This window comes from Anolis sagrei, chromosome 11 (genome assembly GCF_037176765.1).
Source record: "Anolis sagrei isolate rAnoSag1 chromosome 11, rAnoSag1.mat, whole genome shotgun sequence".
NCBI lineage: Eukaryota > Metazoa > Chordata > Lepidosauria > Squamata > Dactyloidae > Anolis > Anolis sagrei.
The window spans coordinates 27,747,896-27,767,546 of NC_090031.1; the positions used below are offsets into that span (position 1 = coordinate 27,747,896).

Sequence of the window (19,651 nt, forward strand, 5' to 3'; positions counted from 1 at the left end):
TATTATTATTATTATTACATTCAAAAATAAGCTTCTCCTTTAGTCTGGAATATTATTATTATTATTATTATTATTATTATTATTATTATTATTATAACTACTACTACTACTACTACTTGTCCAGAAATGAGCTTCTCCTTTATTTTGGGATATAATCTGCATTTTTTCCTCCGCTAAAGGTGTCTCAAAGCAGCTCACCCTCCAAGCCATAACAATGGTGACATCCATCTGTCAATGTAGAGACTACAACTCCCAGAATCCTTATTTGGGGAGGGATCCTGGGAGTCGTAGTCTACCTAAGTATGTGTTGCTTGTGTAGACTCTGGACAAAGCAGCCACAAATAAAAAGAACAAGAAGCATGTTTTTGTCGTTTGTCATTTACTGGGAAGAATAATAAGAAAGAAGAACGAACTCGTGGTGAATGGCATCACTTGGGGAATAAATAGCGATCCTTGGATAATCCGGCTTCTCTTCCTTCAGCCTTTGAGGGAGGACATCCCGGCCCTCATGATCTCGTCCACCAGGAGGATGTTGCTGGCAATAACCGTGCTGTGGAAGAGAATCCTATAAGTGGAAGGGAACCCTAAAGGCCATCTGGACCAACCTCCTTTGGCCTTAATATTATAATTAATCATTAATAATTTGGAAGGGGTGGACTGGATGGCCCTTGAGGTCTCCTCCAACTCTAGGACTCCAGCATTATTAATATCAATATGGAAAGGATGGACTAGATAGCCCTTGGGGTCCCCTCCACCCATAAGATTACATTCATCATCGACACTGTAATATGGAAGGAATGGCCTGGATGACCCTTGGTGGTCTCCTCCTACTCTACAACTCCATTATTATTATTATTATTATTATTATTATTATTATTTAGAAAGCATGGGCTGGATGGCCCTTGACGTCTCCTCCAACTCTAGGCCTCCAGCAATAAAATAAAATACGGAAAGGATGGAACTGATGGCCTTGGGGTGTCCTCCAATTCTATTATTACAATAAGAATCATAATAAAAAGTTGGAAGGAGTGCATTGGATGGTCCTTGATATCTCCTCCAACTCTAGGCCTCCAGCAATAATAATAATAATAATAATAATAATAATAATAGGATGGGATTGATGGCCCTTGGGATGCCCTCCAATTCTAGGATTACAATAAGAATCATAATAATAATTTGGAAGGGGCGCACTGGATAGCCCTTGGGGTGCCCTCCAATCCTAGGATTACAATAAGAAGGAAGGAAGGAGTGGACTGGATGACCCTTGAGGTCTCCAACTCTACGACTCTAGTATTATTATTAATAATTTGAAAGGAGTGGAATGGATGGCCCTTGGGGTCTCCCCCAACTCTAGAACCTCAACATTATTAATAATAATATGGAAAGGATGGACTGGATGGCCCTTGAAGTCCCCTCCAAAGCTAGGATTCCATTATTATTATTATTATTATTATTATTATTATTATTATTATTATTACGGAAGAGATGGCCCTTGAGGTCCCCTCCAACGCTAGGACTCTGCCATTATTAATAATAATATGGAAAAGATGGGCTGGGTGGCCCTGGAGGTCCCCCTCCAAGATTACAACAGCAACAACAACAACAATACAAAAGGGATGGACTGGATGACCCTTGAGGTCTCCTCCAACTCTAGGACTCCAGCAATAATAATAATAATAATAATAATAATAATAATAATAATAATAATGAAATGATGGTCTACTCCAATTCTAGGATTCCATTACTGTTATCATTATCATTATTAGAATGGACTGGGTGGCCCTCGGAGTTACCTCCAAAGCTAGGATTCCATTATTATTATTAATAATAATAATAATTCAGAAGAGATGGCCTGGATGGCCCTGGAGATCCCCTTCTACTCTAGGACTCTAGCGTTATAAATAATTGTAATATTTATATTACAATAATAATATGGAAAATAATAATTTTTTACAATAATAATATGGAAAAGATGGGCTGGGTGGCTCTGGAGGTCCCCTCCAATCCTAAGATTACAACAGCAACAACAATAATAATAATATGAAAGGGATGGACTGGATGACCCTGGAGGTCTCCTCCAACTCTAGGACTCCAGCATTAATAATAATAATAAGGAAAGGATCGTCCGCTCCAATCCTAGGATTCCATCATCCTCATTATTAGAATGGACTGGGTGGCCCTTGGGGTCACCTCCAACGCGAAGATTCTATTATTATTATTATTAATAATAATAATAATAATAAATATGGAAAGGATGGACTGGGTGGCCTTCTGAGTCCCCTCCAACCTTCAGAGTCTATGCTTCCTCCTTGAGAAGCTTTAAGAGGCTCGAAGACGGACCAATCCTTAAAATATTCACCTGGAATGAAGCAGTTGCTTCTTTACATTGTAATTGTCCCAGACGCCCGCCGCAGCCGCCATCATGGGCTCACCTAGAAAACAATTTTTGAAAAAGAAATTAAATAGTCTCAGACAGCAGCAGCGGAAGTGTTCCTGAAGTGCACAAATGCTACAGTGTGGATGCCAACCTACCGGAGTGGAGATCCACACCGACAAGCTGCCCGGCTGTGGCGTATTCGGCCTGGACTTTGACCAGCGTCTCCTGGGGATCGTAGCCTGAGTTCTGGGCCAGGACCTGAAAAGGGGAGGCAGCAAGGGACAGGTTTGGCCACCAAAGCTCATCCTGGGGCATTCCACTCTGGCGCTTGAGCATGCCCTTAGCCCCACCTCCTCTTCTCCCAAAGTCCCTCCCATTTTGCAGGCTCTACCCCCTCTACAGTGACCCCAGATCCCTTTGGAGACCATTCGAATGAATGGGCATTGTTGGATTACCAAAAAGGAAAGGTAAATCTGAAGGACGGAATAGCTTTCCAACCCCCCAAAGGTTTCCTACCTTGGGGATGATGAGGAGGGCGTCCGCGAAGGCCTGCACCCCCAGCTGGGCCCGGCCTTTGACGGAGGGCTTGTGCTTCACCAAAGCGTCGGCAATGGCCACCTCCAAGGCCCCGGCCCCTGGCACCACGCAGCCTGAGAGGGGAAACAATTCGGGGTTCATTGGGGGACATAGGAATAATCAAAAGGAAGGAAGGAAAGGGGTCGAGGGAGGAGAATGATTTTGTCATTTGGGAGTTGGAGTTGCTGGGATTTATAGTTTACCTACAACCAAAGAGCATTCTGAATTCCACCAACGATGGAACTGAACCAAACTTGGCACACAGAACTCACACGACCAAGAAAAAATACAATGGTGGGCATTGATCTTGAGTTTGGGAGTTGTAGTTGACCTACATCCAGAGAGCACCATGAACCCAAACAGTGATGTATCTGGACCAAACTTGGCACAAATACTCAGTATGCCCAAATGGGAACACTGATGGAGTTTGGAGAAAAGGGAGCTTGACATATGGGAGTTGTACTTGCTGGGATTTATAGTTCATCTACAATCAAAGAGCATTCGGAAGTCCGCCAGTTATACAATTGGGCCAAACTTCCCACACAGAAACTCCATGTCTTGAAAGGACTGGCTGGCACAAGCCTCTCTCCAGCCTTGCACACTCTCCCTCACCCACACATGTGCACCATGCTGCCATGCTCTCCCCTCCCCGCTTGGGAGTCTCAGAAGCAGCCCTCCCCTTGGCTGAGAGGCCAGCCAATCCCAGCGGAGGAGGGCTTTTGGTGGGAGGATTCGCCATCTGTTTCCAAAAAGGAAGAGAAGGACAGGTGGAGAGATCTTCAAAGGGATTCCTAATACTACCAGAAATATGTGTTTTGTGATGATTTTTGGAGGCCCCTCTGAAACCCACTCTCGACCCCTCCAAGGGTCCCAACCCCTAGGTTGAGAAATAGCTCTTCTAGAGGCAGGAGAGGAGGGGAAGAGAATGGGAAGAGAAAGAAAGGGATGAAGGAGGGAGAGAAGAGGAAGGAAGGGTAAGGGAGGAGAGTAAAGGAAGAGAAGGGAGTGGAGAAAGGGCAATGCCAGGGAGAGGCACTCCTGCAACACTCTCCAACTTACCGTCCTCGATGGCGTTCTTGACGGCACGCAGCCCGTCCCGGAGGGCGTCCTTGATCTGGGTCAAGGTGTGCTTGTTGGGGCCCTTGATCAGGAGGGTCACCGAGCGTGGGTTGTCACACTTCTCCACAAAGGTGAACTTCTCCTCACCCTGAACAATGAGAGGGAAAGAAAGAAAATAAGGAAAAAAAGAAAGAAAAGAAAGAAAGAAAAAAGAAAGAACGAAAGAAAGGATGAAAGAAAGATAGGAAGGAAGGAAGATAGAAAGAAAGGAATGAAGGAGGGAGGGAGGAAGAAAAAAAAGAAGGAAGGAAGGAAGAAAAAAAGGAAGGAAGGAAAGGAGAGAGAGAAAGAATGAAAGGAAGGAAGAAAGAAAGGAAGATAGGAAGGAAGGAGAAAAAGGATGGAAGATAGGAAGAAAGAAAGGAAGGAAGGAAGAAAAAGAAAGGAAGAAAAAGGAAGAATGAAAAGAAGGAAGAAAGAAAGGAAGATAGGAAGGAAGGAAGAAAAAAAGGACGGACGGAAGGAAGAAAAAGAAAGAAAGGAAGGAAAGAAGGAAGGAGAATTTTTTGACAGATCATTCTCACACTGGATATTCTTCTCTTTTGGAACTGATATTATCCAGGATGATAAAAACAAGGGCAAATAGGCTGAGAGACAGTGTCTATCCCAGAGCTGTGACTGTATCGACTTCTATGGTTTCACACTGATGTGGCAAGGGGTAGTGCAATAGCAATCAGAATGTGGAAGGATGGGTGCTTTCCTGTTTGTAATTCCACACTTGTATTCCATTTTGTTGCACGATGTGCAATGACAATGAAGATATCATTTTCTATCCCACAATGATACAGCCTCAACATTGACAGAAAGGCAGACGCACCAGAGTGTATTCGTAGACCAGTCCGGCGTGGCCCAAACAGTCCGGCGAAAGGTCTTCCACAGAGTTCATGGCAATGCCGCCACAAGCTAATGTCAGCCTAAAAAGAGAGAGCGCTTAGGGCACATTGAAGTGCATGACAATCATATCACGAACAGATAGATTCACTGATCCAGATGGCATTCCCAGAGAATTACTCTGGGATCATGACAGCAAGACCGAAAGAAACAATACTTTTTTCATGTTTTTATGATAGAACCAATTAGGAAATGACATTAATAACCCAGGAACAAAAACGATAATAATAACAAGAATATCAACATCATAATAACCAACCCCCCCACACCTACGGCAACACCAAATTTGGTCAAATTCTTGCTCCAAGGGGAGAAACACAGCATCAGCCCCATAAGCATCCCTCCACAAAGCCCTGGACATCCTAGAAAACCCACCTCTCCATGTTCCTCCGCTTTGCTCTGCGCAGGGCAATTATGCCTTCCTTGGCCAGAGCATCCAGGGAGAAGGGGTCGATCCCCTGCAAAAACAAGACCAGGCATTAATTCCAGAACAAGTGCCAGTTTGTAAAGATTTCTCCGGTGTGGCATCGCACGCCAAGTCCTACCTTCTGGTTGATGACTACGAAGCCTTTGTTGGAGTCGCCCACCACGGCCTGCTTCAACTCCACGATCTTCTTCACCCGCTCCTCAATGAACTTCCGCTCGGCCTTCACCAGCTTCTCCCGCTCTTCGGCGCTTTTGTAGAAGAAGCCTGAGTTCACTTCCCTGCAGAGAGAGAGATTTTAAGAAATCACTGCGAGAAACAAATGTAGTATATAGAACACAAACACACAAAGCAGGAGAGGAGCATGGGAAACCAAATAAAAACTACCAAAGAGAACCCAAGGATGATCTAGATCTATGGTTGTATCTGTGTATCTATTAGGCGTGGGCAATCCATGGTTCTGAATGGTTCTAGAGTACTTACAAAACCAGGGGGCGCTGGTGCTTGGCTTCTAAAGTGTTTCTAAAGTTCCGGTGGTGAAAATTTCAGAACTCTAACAAAACTTTCAAAATTTCATTATAAATAGCAGTTCCTAATTGGTTCTGTCATAAAAAAATTACCAAATAATGAAATAATAATGAAATTCTGAAAGTCTATCTATCTATCTATCTATCTATCTATATATCCACCAATCTGCCTATGTACGTATGTAGCTATCAATCCATCCATCCGTCATAATAATGAAATTCTGAAAGTCTATCTATCTATCCATCTATCTATATATCCACCAATCCTCCTATGTATGTATGTAGCTATCCATCAATCCATCTGTCTATCCATCCATCTGTCATAAGGGCTATCTATATCTATTAATGTATGTATGTATCCATCCGTCATAGACTCTGAACATTTGGAATGGGCCAAAAGGGCTATATATTTATGTATGAATCAATCTATGTATCTATATATCCATCCGTCATAGTCTCTGAATGCTTGGAAGGAACCCCAAAGGATATATACCAATGTAGATGTATCTATTTATGCATCTATGTAGCCATCCAACCATCTGCCATAGACTCGGAAGAGGTGAAGAAACACCAGGGGCTATCTATATTTATGCCTCTATGTTTACTTCTTTCCATGTTCCTATCTATCTATTTATCTATCTGGGAAACAAGGACAGGGACAAACACACAGAAGACACAATTTCTAAGGAGTATCAGAGGCAAATGTTTGAAGAAATCCGGTCGTTTGACATACGTTTTCTCATACTCGAGGGACACGTTGCAGGTCAGGATGTAGGCATCCTCGACCCTCTTCTTCATGTCCGGGTGGCGGGCCCCGTGGTCCAAGACAAGACCCCTGATCAGCCTAAAGAAGAAGAGGGACATCCCAGATCAGTGGCCTCTCACCGGCCTGATACACGGCCTCATTTGAGACCTGAAAGTGAGACATCAACACAAGAATGCCACCGCCAGCTATGTATCTGCTTCCGATCCAGGCATGTGACACTCCAGACTGCACGCCATGAGGAAACTCGCAAGACAGAGAGGCCTTTCTCTCGCATGGTGTCTGACTCCACTGGCCATTGTCAAGGCCAATGCAGAATTCGGCCATGCCCACAAAGGTCTCCAGAGGGACCAAGCCACAGGATCACTCCCTTGAGGACTCAAAATATCATCTAGCAGTGAGATGTCTAGCTTCAAGATGGACAGGAGAGGGGTTTGCTATTGTTTGCCAGCCGTAGGCTGTAACTCCATCACCATCTTTCCCTCTTACCATCAGGAAGTTCTTCCTACCGTTCCTTTCCATCCAATAGGAGGAAGAGGCCGCTTCCCATTACTATTATTATTAGGACTTGATCCCGGGCCTCAAACAGCACCCCAAGCCGCCGCGTTGTTGTTGTTGTTGTTATTATTATTATTATTAGGAGTTGGCTCTGGGCCTCAAACAGCAGCTCAACCCTTCTTTCTATTGTTGTTGTTATTATTATTGTCATCATCATCATCTATATTATTAGGAGTTGGCCCTGGGCCTCATACAGCAGCCCAACTCTTATTATTATCAAACAATTCCCAATAATAATAATAATAATAATAATAATAATAATAATGGTAATAATCTCTGGTTTGTAGTGCAGTTTTATTGTACAGACAAAGAACCAGTACAAGAAAACTGCACTACAAACCAGAGCATTATTACCATTATTATTATTATTACTATTAGGAATTGGCCCTAGCTTCAAACAGCAGCCCACCCATCTTGTTCTTTCTATTATGATTATGAGTTGGCCCTGAGCCTCATATAGTAGCTCAACACTTTATTATTACTACTACTATTACTATTACTTCTATGAGTTGGCCCTGGGCCTCATACAGCGACACAACCCTTATTTATTATTAACATTATTTTTATTATGGGGAATTGGTCCTGGGCCTCAAAGAGCAGCTCAACTCTTCTTCTTCTTCTATTACAACCTATTATTATTATTATTATTAAGAATTTACCCTGAGTCTCAAGCAGCAGCCCAACCCTACTTCTTCCTATTATTATTATTATTATTATTATTATTATTATTTATTGGGACATGGCCCTGGGCCTCCTACAGCAGCCCATCCCTTACTACTTCTAATAACTATTTATATCCCGCCACTATCTTTCAGAATGGACTTGGGGCAGCTTACAGACCAGCACATAGTACTACCATTCTTCCTATTATTATTGTTATTATTATAACTATTACTACTACTATGAAGAATTGGCTCTGGGCTTCAAGACAGCAGCCAAAGTTGCCTTCTTTTCCCTATTATTATTCTTCATTACTACTATAAAGATGATGTGCCACCGGACACAACTAGACTTAGGGTCACAGGGAAACCTTTACCTTTACGAACAAAGTGGGAAGGCTTTATTTCAAAAGCATACATTGGGGTACAAAACAAAATTCCAACTGACAGTTTTATTTCCCTCACACCTCACCTTGGCCCCTCCCCTTCATTGCTCCCATTTCCATGGCAACCCTCTCCCTTGTTTCAAATATACATAGGCCAGGTCTAGGGCATGGTCTGATTTCCTGGTTTCAGACAAAACCAGTAAATAAGGTCATGACACTGGGCCTTGAACAACAGACCAACACTTCTCCTTATAATTATTTGCTTGATTGTTTACTGTATTTGTATATTGCCTTTCTCACCCCAGGGGAAGACTCAGGGTGGTTTACAACATACTAATAGCAAAAATTCAATGCCAACATATATGTAGACAAAAAAATCATAACAACTAAACACTAACCTATAACTATAAAGGAAAATCATGAAAACCATTAAACGTAAGACATAAACAACATTTAAGCATTAAGACAAAGCACTAAAAACATCCTGGTATAAATATTAAAATTACTGGGCTGCTGTTTTGAGGCAACCCTTCTTCTTCCTATTATGACTATGACTATTGAGGATTGGCCCCAAGTCTCACACAGCCACCCAGGCCCGCCTTGCACCTACGTTGTGTCGGTTTCAGACTTGTGCTTCATCTCCATGATCTCTACCATGTAGAGGTCGACCGGCTCGTTGGGTTTCCGGATGGCCAGGACGGAGTCCACCACGGCCTGGGAAGAGAGGGAGCAACGGCCCCATCAGAAGCAGTGCATAACAACTGAATCCGCCTTCCCACCCCTGTGGGAAGAGAAGGGGCATCCGCTCACCTCGGTCAGTACGTCGGCCAGCTCAGCGTGGACTTTGGTGCGGAGGGAGGTGCGGGCCACGTCCAGGAGGGTCTCACGGTCCATGGCCTTGGTCACCTTGACCTGCTCCAGGACTTGCAGGGCTTTCTCCTTGGCTGCCTCAAAGCCCTCCGCAATGAGGCGCGGGTGCAAACCCTAGGGATCGACAAAGAACATCAGCCTTGTGCCCAATGTTCAGCAACAGGAGGAAAAAGGAAAAGGCTTCCTAGGAAGAGGAGGAAACTTGCAAAAAGAACTGCATTTTGTGTCACCTCAGGTTGTAAGAAGAGGTGGGTAACAAACACAAAAATATTATTATAATAAAGAGACTGTGGGGGTACATCCCACCCCACTAAGAGATCATGGATTATTATTTGTAGTAATCACAACTATTATTATTATTTATTTACAGTATTTGTATACCACTTTTCTCACCCCGAGGGGACTCAAAGCAGTTTAATAATACATTAGTAATAGTAGTAGTAGCAGCATCATTATTATTATTGTTACCACCCCACAAACAAAAGCAAAAAACAAATAATATTTTTATTAGCTGCTTTGAGTCCTCTTTAGGGAGATAAATAAATATGAATATAATAGTAATAGCTGGAGCAGCAGTATTATTACAACGACCTCACAGGCAAAAGCTAAAAATTATAATGATCAGCGGTAGTAGCATTAATATTATAATTACTACCCTATACACAAAAGCCAAAGTACATTATTATCAGTAGTAGTAGTAGCATTATTAGTATTATTACTGAAATAAATATATATATTTTCCCCGCGTGGTATGCCTGTGATTCACACCAATGGTATTCCCTGCGCTCGCGCAGGCCAGCAACGGACACTCACGAGCTAACTCACTGACCGTTAGGTAACCCCGCCCCTTTCTCTCCACTCCATAAATAGCCCAACCGCGGGGCTACCGGCCAGTTCTGTTAATCCGCCTCAAAAGGCAGCAAGGACAACACGAGTTTGTATAGAGAAGAAAGATTTTAAGCATGACTACCTCTTTTAAGAAATGTATTCTGTGTCCGAACAAAATACCGGACAACGACGCGCACTTGGAGTGCGTTGCGTGCTTGGGAGAAGCCCATCTCTCCCAGGCTTGCGAAATTTGTGAGGCTTTTACACCTCAAACCAAAAAAAATAGAGAGAAAGGGGCGGGGTTACCTAACGGTCAGTGAGTTAGCTCGTGAGTGTCCGTTGCTGGCCTGCGCGAGCGCAGGGAATACCATTGGTGTGAATACACAGGCTACCACTCGGGAAACTATGTTTACAGGTAAGCAACCCATATTTATTTTACATATTTATTATAATAAAATATAATACTACTAATAATAACATATAATTATATATTTTATATTAACCGCCCCATTGACAAGAGTAAAAAATAAATATATTATTATTAGTAGTCAGTGCATTCTTATTATTACCGCCCCATGCCCAATGGACAAAGGCCAAAACGAAGGATGCAATGACTACTGCTAATAATATATTTATTTTTTACCTTTATCAATGGGGCGATAATAATACTGTTAATAATATAATGATTACTAGTAATTACATTAGTATTATTACCGCCCCACAAAGACCAAAAATGAATACATTATTATTAGTAATTGTATTAGTATTATAGCTACCACCCCACAGACAAGAGCCAACCATAAATACATGATGACCAGTCATAGCAGTAACAGCATTCATATTATTATTATTACTGCCACACAAACAAATATAAAAAATACATTTTGCCTTTTGGGAGGCATGGGAGACAGTTGGCTTCATGGTTTTGGTATTCCCAATCTTATTTTAGACCCCAGATGTCACCCCAGAGAGAATGCAGAAAAGAACAAATTTGGGGTACAATTTTCAAAATCTGCTGGGTCCAAGGCCCATCTTAACTCAGCTCTTCTCTACACACGTTGTTCTTTTCCCCCTGACTTCAGCAAAGCGTGTGCTGTCCTTTTGAATACATTTAAAAGGATCAGGATACCTTCCAATGCAGAGGGTAAAGGACAGCGAATGATATACTGTGGCACAGAGTTATGCCAAGGAAGCTACAGAGCTCACTCGGGTGTTTGCTGTGCGGAGTGCAACCAAATAGGAACAGTTTGAAATCCAAATCCCTGAGGCAAACGAGACCCAATCCTAGAATCACAAGTTGGAAGAGACCCCAAGAAGCCATTCAGTCCAACCTCCTTCTGCCATAAAGAAAGACATTAAGACACATAAAGGAAGACACCACCAAAGCACCCCTGACAGATGGTCATCCAGCCTCTGCTTCAAAACCTCTGGAGAAGAGGTGTTTGTTGCCTGACAAGGAAGCATATTCAATTGCTAAACAGCTCTTCATAAACTATAAACCCCTGACATCCTTGGTGCATTTACATATTATGAATAATAACACGATGTAACAAAATAATAATAATTATGGCAATAATAAATATAAGACAACAAAGATAACAAAATATCAATAATTATAATAATACCATAATCATAATATTGATAATACCATAGTAATAAAATTTGAAAATCGTATTACATAGTGTAATGAATACATGATGAATATAATAATAAATAATGAGTGATAATAATAATAATGGTAATAATAAACATAAACTTCCGAATACAATAATATAATATCAATAATTATAATAATACCATAATCATAATACCGATAGTAATACCATAATCATAATATAGTAACGCTATGTAACAAAAATTTGAAATAATCTCTGTTCCTGGTTTCAAAGTGTTATTTCCCGTTTCATTGCATGGTCCTTATCTTGAAAGTAGTTTTATTGCAGAAACTTCGTTTTTTGTAGCTGCCACAAAGTAGGCTGAACAGCTCGAGACTCAATGAGATATTAATTGGAAAACTATCGGATATAAGTTGCATAGTCTTCAGCAGAACAATGCTCCAAGCTGCTTTGAAGGAAAATGACATGCTTGGCATTGGGGGATAGAAAGCCACTCACCTCGGAAATGTAAAGGTCGGCTTGCTTGAGGAGCTCGCCAATGATGAGGACATTGGATGTGGTCCCGTCGCCAGTGATGTCATCCTGAGCAGTGGCCACTTTGGCAATCAAGGAGGCTGTCGGGTGCTGGATTTGCTGAGGGGAAGAGGAGGACCAGGCTATCCTCTCTGTTGCAGCAGGGATGCCTTATCATAGGATTGTAGCATTGGAAGACATCTAGTCCAACCTCATGCCTCCAGACAGGAAATCACCATCAAACACCCCCCGCCCTTGCAGATGACCTTTCTCTGGTGAGGAGAAAGGAGAAAAAAGACTCACCATCTCATGAAGCAGAACGTTGCCATCTTTGGTCAGCTTGATGTCTCCGGCACCAGAGACAAGCCTAAGAGAGAGGAGTGTCAGTTTATTTCATTGTTTTCATTCTATTCATTTCTATTCTATTATTATTTTTGTCGCCCTAGGTTATTTTTAACTGTTTCATTTTTATATTGTTATTATTATATTATGCAGACCTTTAATGAGGTCTTTTCGCAGCCCTTTCCTAGATTATATTTATCTATTTTATTATTATTATTACATTACTATTTATACATTACATTACCATTTATACAGGCTTTTAAATATTGCTATAGCATTATTATAGCATTGTATTACTAATACATTATACAGACTTTTAATGGGACCTTTTTGCCGCGCTTTTCTAGATTATATATTTATTATTATATTACTATTATGTTAATCTATTTTATATTATTATTATATTAACCTGGTGGTGGCCAGGAGGACTTTCGCACAATTAAGACTCGTGCGCCAGCTGCGACTGTACCTCGTGAAGTCAGATCTGGCCAGGATGGTCCACGCCTCATTCTCCTCCAGATTGGATTACTGTAATGTACTCTACGTGGGGCTGCCCTTGAAAACGGCCCGGAAATTTCAATTGGTACAACGGGCAGCAGCCAGGTTATTAACTGGTGCGACTTACAGAGAGCGGTAAACCCTCCTGTTTAGGGAGCTCCACTGGCTGCTGTTCATTTTCCGGTCCCAATTCAAGGTGCAGGTTCTTACCTACGAAGCCCTGAATGATTTGTGACCTGCCCACCTGCATGACCGCATTTCTGTGTACGAACCCACATGATCTCTTCGATCATCTGGAGAGGCCCTGCTTGCACCTCCCACCTCCAATTGGAGAGGCGCAATTGGTGGGGACCAGGGAGAGGGCCTTCTCAGTGGTGGCCCCACGACTCTGGAACTCACTCCCCAAGGACATTATATTACTAATATTATGTTACTTTTAAATATTATTGTAGTATTTTATTACTATTACATTAGATTAATCTATTTTATATTATTGTTACAGTATAACTACAGTATAGTATTATATCAACCTATTTTATATTATGATAGTACTACTATTACACTATATATATTATTATTAGTCATTGCATTAGTATTATTATTATATTATATTATTATAATAATATTATTATTATAGTATTACTATACTACCATAATATTAGTCTATTTTATATTATTATTAATGTATTATTCTATTACTATAACACTTTCACTATTATATGATCTTAATATTCTATTACTATTAGACTTTCCCTGTGGAAGAAAGGGAGGCAAGGCATGAGAATGCCTGGGCTGGGCCTCCGCGCATGCGCCCTGGAGCGCCATGCGGGTGGGCGGGGCCTGCTCCGGGCCACGCCCCTTCCCCTTTCCCGGCCTCTTCCCCTCACGACTTACATCTTCATGGTGCCTTTGGGGCCCAGGTTGGTCCGGAGCACGTCCTGCAGGCCTCGGGCCGCGCTGATATTGACGGCTAAGGCCGCTTGGGCGCGGGCCACCTCCGCCTTCGGGTTCAGCGCTCGCACCGCCATCGTGCCCGGCCCGAATGAGGGAGCACCAACTCCGCGCAGGCGCAGAAGGAGCCGGGACACGACGCGCAGGCGCAGATGGAGCCGGGTGGCGTGACGTCACGGCCCCCGCCCCTTCTCTAGAAGGCTCCTCAAGCACCGAGTCGTCTATTGGTTTAGCGAAGCCCCGCCCCCGCTTCCTATTGGCCCAAACACCTTGCCTCTCTCTCTTCGAGCGGTTGGAAAACGTAACTAGGCAACCATTGCTGTGCGGCCTGGTCCTTTCCAGACGCGAATTGGAGCCCTCTTTAAATTAGTTCATTTAGTGCTCCACAAGCTACTTTCTGGACCATAAAAAGAGTCATAATCCTCTCAAGATATAAGTTACTCTTCAGAGTCTGAGAAAAGTAAATTCCCCTGTTATGGGAGATTATTTTTTGTATATGTAATAATACCAATATATATAATATGAACAATGTTGTAATATATATCCACTACAATTTTTGATATATTACAATATATTATATAATACTAATAGTATATAACGGGTTTTTTTTTGTATCCGGAGCAACACAGAAGCTGAATCCCTAGGCTGCACATAAAAGTTCCTGCAAAATGATCAAGGGTCTGGAGAACAAGCCCTATGAGGAGTGGCTTAAAGAGCTGGGCATATTTAGCTTGAAGAAGAGAAGGCTGAGAGGAGACATGATAGCCACGAGAGGAAGTCGTAGGGAGACAAGCAATCTTGTTTTCTGCTGCCCTGGAGACTTGGACACAATGGAGCAATGGCTTCAAACAACAAGAAAGGAGATTCCATCTGAACATTAGGAAGAACTTCCTGTGAGAGCCGTTCAGCAGTGGAACTCTCTGCCCTGGAGTGTGGTGGAGGCTCTTTCTTTGGAAGCTTTTAAACAGAGGCTGGCTGGCCATCTGTCGGGGGTGCTTTGAATGCAATTTTCCTGCTTCTCGGCAGAATGGGGTTGGATTGGCTGATCCATGAGGTCTCTTCCAACTCTAGGATTCTATGAAAAGGAGGGCCTTGAATCTGGCTAAAGTACACTACTATATTTTGGTTATTATTCTCTTCAAAGCTCTCTCTCACTGAGCAGGAGGAATCAAAAGAGCAAGGAATCCCTTAGGAGGAAAAATAGATGCCCACCACCCAAGTGAAGGCTTTCATACAGGGACTATTCCATCCTAGTTTATATGTGTTTCCTCCACCACAGACATCCCAGTGTTTCTGACTCTCTCCATTGGTGTGGAATTTGCCTGACCCCACCACACAGCTTAAAACATCAAGAATGTCGGAAATGCTCCAGAATCTAACACCTGTCCGGGCGTCCACATGTGGCTGAGAGTGACACCTTTGCTTTCCGATGGTTCAGCGTACACAAAGTATGTTTAATGCACAATATTATTGAGAATATTTTTATAATTATTATTTGGGTTTATTTATATCCCGTCTGTAACTCTTAGGAACCCATCTTCTGTTGCCCTAGACAGGATGCTCTCCAGTTCTGATAGCCCTGTGTAACTAAATTTGAAAAATGTTTCGAGGGTTGAATGAAAAGTAATGCCTCCACCTTCGTAACTTCTCAACAGATGGCAGCACTGGTATGCAGCTGGTACTGGCTTGTTCAGTAGACTCTCCTCTACAGTTCCATATTGCTGGGAAGCCTTAGCATTGAATGGTTGTTTTGTTAGAGTGCGACGTGTGGAACCCTGCACAGACGGTCGGTCAATGCGACTTAAGCAACGTGCAGTCATTGAATTCTTGACAGCAGAAGGTGTCACCCCAAAGGAGATTCATCAGAGAATACAAGCTGTTTATGGTGATTGTGTTGATGTGAGTACATCTGACTTGCGTGACAAACAAAGAGTTGGACGTCCTGTGACAGCAACCACTGAGTTTCACAAGCAAAAGGTTGATAGATTGATTCAGGACAATCGTCATATAACTCAGGCAGAAATTTCAAGCATAATCGACATTTCACAAGAATGTGCGGGTCACATTATTGCTTTGCTTGGCTATCAAAAGATCTCTGCACGATGGGTACCCAGGATGAGAGAACTGTGAGGTGCTGGTTGTGGAAACAGAGTGTTGACTTCTTCCGTGACAGCTTCAGAAAACTTGTTCAGTGTTGGCAGAAATGTATCCAATTGTCTGGTGATTATGTGGAAAAGTGAATAGTTGTAGTTAAAGAGCACATTCTAAGGATTTTTTCTGTGTTTGATTTATTAAAATATTCCCATCCAAACCCAAGTAACGAAGGTGGAGGCATTTCTTCTCATTCAACCCTTGTATGTTCCTGGTTTGAAAGTGTTATTCCTGTTTCATTGTGCAGTCTTTACTTTGGGCCACACAGCCCTATATCCCAGAATATCAAGGCAGAAAATCCCACAATATCTGCTTTGAACTGGGTCCACTGGGTCTGCTTTGAACTGGGTCCACTCAGATAATGTGGGATTTTCTGCCTTGATATTCTGAGATATAGGGCTGTGTGGAAGGACCCTTTGGAAGGAGTTGTAATATTCCAGAGATTTTCGTGGCTGACACAAACTAGGTTGAAGTGGTTGAGACTCTATGAGATTCTACTATTCCTATTATTCTTATGCCACCTCCCGTTCTCTATGGGTGCCACGGGTTGAGTCTTCTGTGTTGTTGTATCTTTGTTGTTGTTGTTATGATATCCTCCATTCCTATTTTTATTATCATTATGATGCCATCTACCATTCCCTATGGGTGCCACCGGTTACTGTGTTGTTGTCGTCTTTGTTGTTGTTATGGCATCTACCATTCCTATTATTGCTATAATCACCATCATTGTGACATCTTCCATTATTATTATTATTATTATTATTATTATTATTATTATTATTATACCAGCTACCATTCCTTATTGTTGCCATGGGTTTATTTATTTATTGATTTATTTATTTAGGACATTTCTACCTTGCCCTTCTCAACCCCCGGGGGGGACGGGGACTCAGGGGGGCTTCCAACCGGCACATATTCGATGCCTACAATTCAACATAGTAAAATATACAACAACAGTAATTATAAATAATTAGAACATTAAGTTAATACAATAAAAACTAATAGAAAAAAGCCAGTCTGGTGGCCATCGTTTCACCGAGTTCTGTAATTAGTGAGTCCATTCAGCTTATCATAATCCGTTCCAAAGCTCTAGTCATCATTGTCCTTGTCAGTCTGCCAGATTACCCAAAGGCCTGGTCCCATATCCGTTTTTAATTTCCTTCTAAAAGAGAGTAGGGATGACGATGATCTAATTTCCCCAGGTAGTGAATTCCACAGGTGGGGGGCCACCACTGAGAAGGCCCTGTCCCTCGTCCTCGCCAGTCTCATTTGTGACAAGGGTGGGGCCAAGAGCAGGGCCTCTCCAGAAGATCTTAAATTCCTAGGTGGGACGTTAATTTAAATTTAATTAAAATTAATTAAATTTAATTAAAATTAAGGGTCTATTGTATTAATGGATGATGATTATTGTGATTACACTATGGAACCGAATTTGAAAAAAAAAGTTCTGTTCCTGGTTTGAAAGTGTTATTCCTGTTTAATTGTGTAGTCCTGGCTTTGAAAGTAGTTGTTTTCCTCCAGAAACTTCATTGTTTTTGTGGCTGCCACAAGCTATATTGAATGGGTTGAGACTCAATGAGCAATTCATTGAAAAACGATTGCAAAATGTGCTGCAGGATGATGTCCCTCCCATAAAAACAACATTTGTGCAATGTATTGTCGAAGGCTTTCATGGCCGGAATCACTGGGTTGTTGTGTGTTTTCCGGGCTGTATGGCTATGTTCCAGAAGCATTCTATCCTGAAGTTTCGCCTGCATCTATGGCAAACAACCTCTGAGAATGCCTGCCATAGATGCAGGCAAAATGTCAGGGGAGAATGCTTCTGGAACATGGTGACACAGCCCAGAAAACACAGAACAACCCAACATTTGTGCAGTTCAATAGACTTTTCCCATATTCTGATGGTAGAACCAATTAGAAAATGACACTGATAACCCAGGAACAAAAATCATAATGTTACATACTGATAATTCTTATTCCAAAAGTGAACCCGTATTCATTTGCAGGGAGGAAGCCTCAATGGCCTAAACATCAAGCTTCCAAAATAAAATAAGAGAAAAATAAAAGAATGCATAGATTAGAATCATCTGCATCGAATTCCAGGCCACTTAAGTGTCTTTGTTGAGAAAATGCAGAATATCCTGTCTCCTGACTTGAATTTTCTTGCAGCTGATCATCTTTATTTTATTTTTTTCAGCATAAAAATATTGACTTCCCTTTGAAAGTAATAACTGTGCTTGTTTGTTTGTTTGAAAGATGTCTTGCGACATTCATATACAGGACAAAAAAACCCTTCTAACTATATTTTTGTATGGCTTGTCATGTGAAAACAACACTGAGCAGAACGAACATTGCTTTGCTTGTCTAGGCTCCTGCACACCCTCCCTAACTCTCCTTCCTCTCTATGTTAGGCTTTCCATACCCATCTATCCATCATGTATCTATCCTGCCATCCAGGTGTCTGTCAATCTCTCTCCATCTATCTCTATCTACCTATCCATTCATCTGTGTGTGTTTCTATCTATTCGTATATCCATCTGCCTATATCTCTATCGATCCATCAATCTATATACTATATCTACCCATCAATATCTATATCTATTCATCTATCTATCTATCTCTGTTTATTCACCTGTCTATATTTCTATCTCCAATCAATCCATTCATCTGCGAGTTTCAGTCTGTCTGTATCTATATCCACCTATCCTATATCTCTTATCTATCCGTCCGTCCATCCATCCATTATCTTTATCTATCTTTCCATCCATCCATCCATGTATCTATCTATCTATATCTATCTTTTCATGTATCTGTATATATATCTATTCATCTAGCCCTCCATCTCTATCTCTATCTCTCTAATCTATCTATCCACACGTGTATGTGTGTTATCTATCTATCTGTATCTATCTACCCATCCATCCATGTATCTGTCTATATCTATCCGCCTATCCATCCGTCTATATCTCTATCTCTCTAATCTATCCATCCAGCCGTGTGTGTATCTCTCTGTATCTATTCATCCATCCATCTGTATCTCCATCCATCCATGTATCTATATCTTATCTTCCCATGTATCTGTCTGTCTATATCTATCCACCTATCCATCTATCCGTCTATATCTCTATCTCTCTAATCTATCCATCCATCCATGTGTGTATCTGTCTTTATCTATTCATCCATCCATCCATGTATCTATATCTTATCTTTCCATGTATCTATCTGTCTATCCATCCATCCATCTCTATCTCTCTAATCTATCCATCCATCCATCCGTGTGTGTATCTGTCTGTCTGTATCTATTCACCCATCCATCTATATCCATCCATCAATATCTGTCCAATCATGTATCTATCTATCTGTCCATCTATATTTATCCACCCACTCACCCACCCACCCATCTATATCTCTCTATGAATCCATCCATCCGTGTGTATGTCTGTCTGTATCCATCCATCCATGTATCTATCTATATCTAGCTATCCATCCATGTATCTATCTATCTATCTGTCCGCATTTATCTATCCACCTATCCATCCATCCATCTATATATCTTTCTAATCTGTGTGTATGTATCTGTCTGTATCTATCCACCCATCCGT

At 41.7% G+C, this 19,651-nt stretch overlaps 1 protein-coding gene and 2 non-coding genes across 3 annotated transcripts; all 3 read right to left on the bottom strand.

The window, feature by feature from the left end:
* Window positions 1-362: 362 nt before the first annotated feature.
* Window positions 363-14,032, bottom strand: CCT6A (chaperonin containing TCP1 subunit 6A). Its single transcript, XM_060756903.2, has 14 exons — window positions 13,842-14,032; window positions 12,411-12,474; window positions 12,093-12,227; window positions 9,091-9,264; window positions 8,891-8,994; window positions 6,648-6,758; window positions 5,509-5,668; window positions 5,339-5,421; window positions 4,890-4,986; window positions 4,013-4,160; window positions 2,894-3,027; window positions 2,533-2,635; window positions 2,360-2,432; window positions 363-550 (listed from the first exon to the last, which is right to left on the bottom strand). Exons 1-14 carry the CDS (start codon window positions 13,973-13,975, stop codon window positions 478-480), a joined length of 1,593 nt encoding a protein of 530 aa, XP_060612886.2. The 5' UTR covers window positions 13,976-14,032; the 3' UTR covers window positions 363-477.
* LOC132763979 (small nucleolar RNA SNORA15) lies at window positions 6,866-7,006 on the bottom strand. The gene has a single exon (XR_009630309.1). It is a non-coding gene; the product is annotated as a small nucleolar RNA SNORA15 (small nucleolar RNA).
* LOC132763980 (small nucleolar RNA SNORA22) lies at window positions 11,065-11,203 on the bottom strand. Its single transcript, XR_009630310.2, has one exon. It is a non-coding gene; the product is annotated as a small nucleolar RNA SNORA22 (small nucleolar RNA).
* Window positions 14,033-19,651: the final 5,619 nt, after the last annotated feature.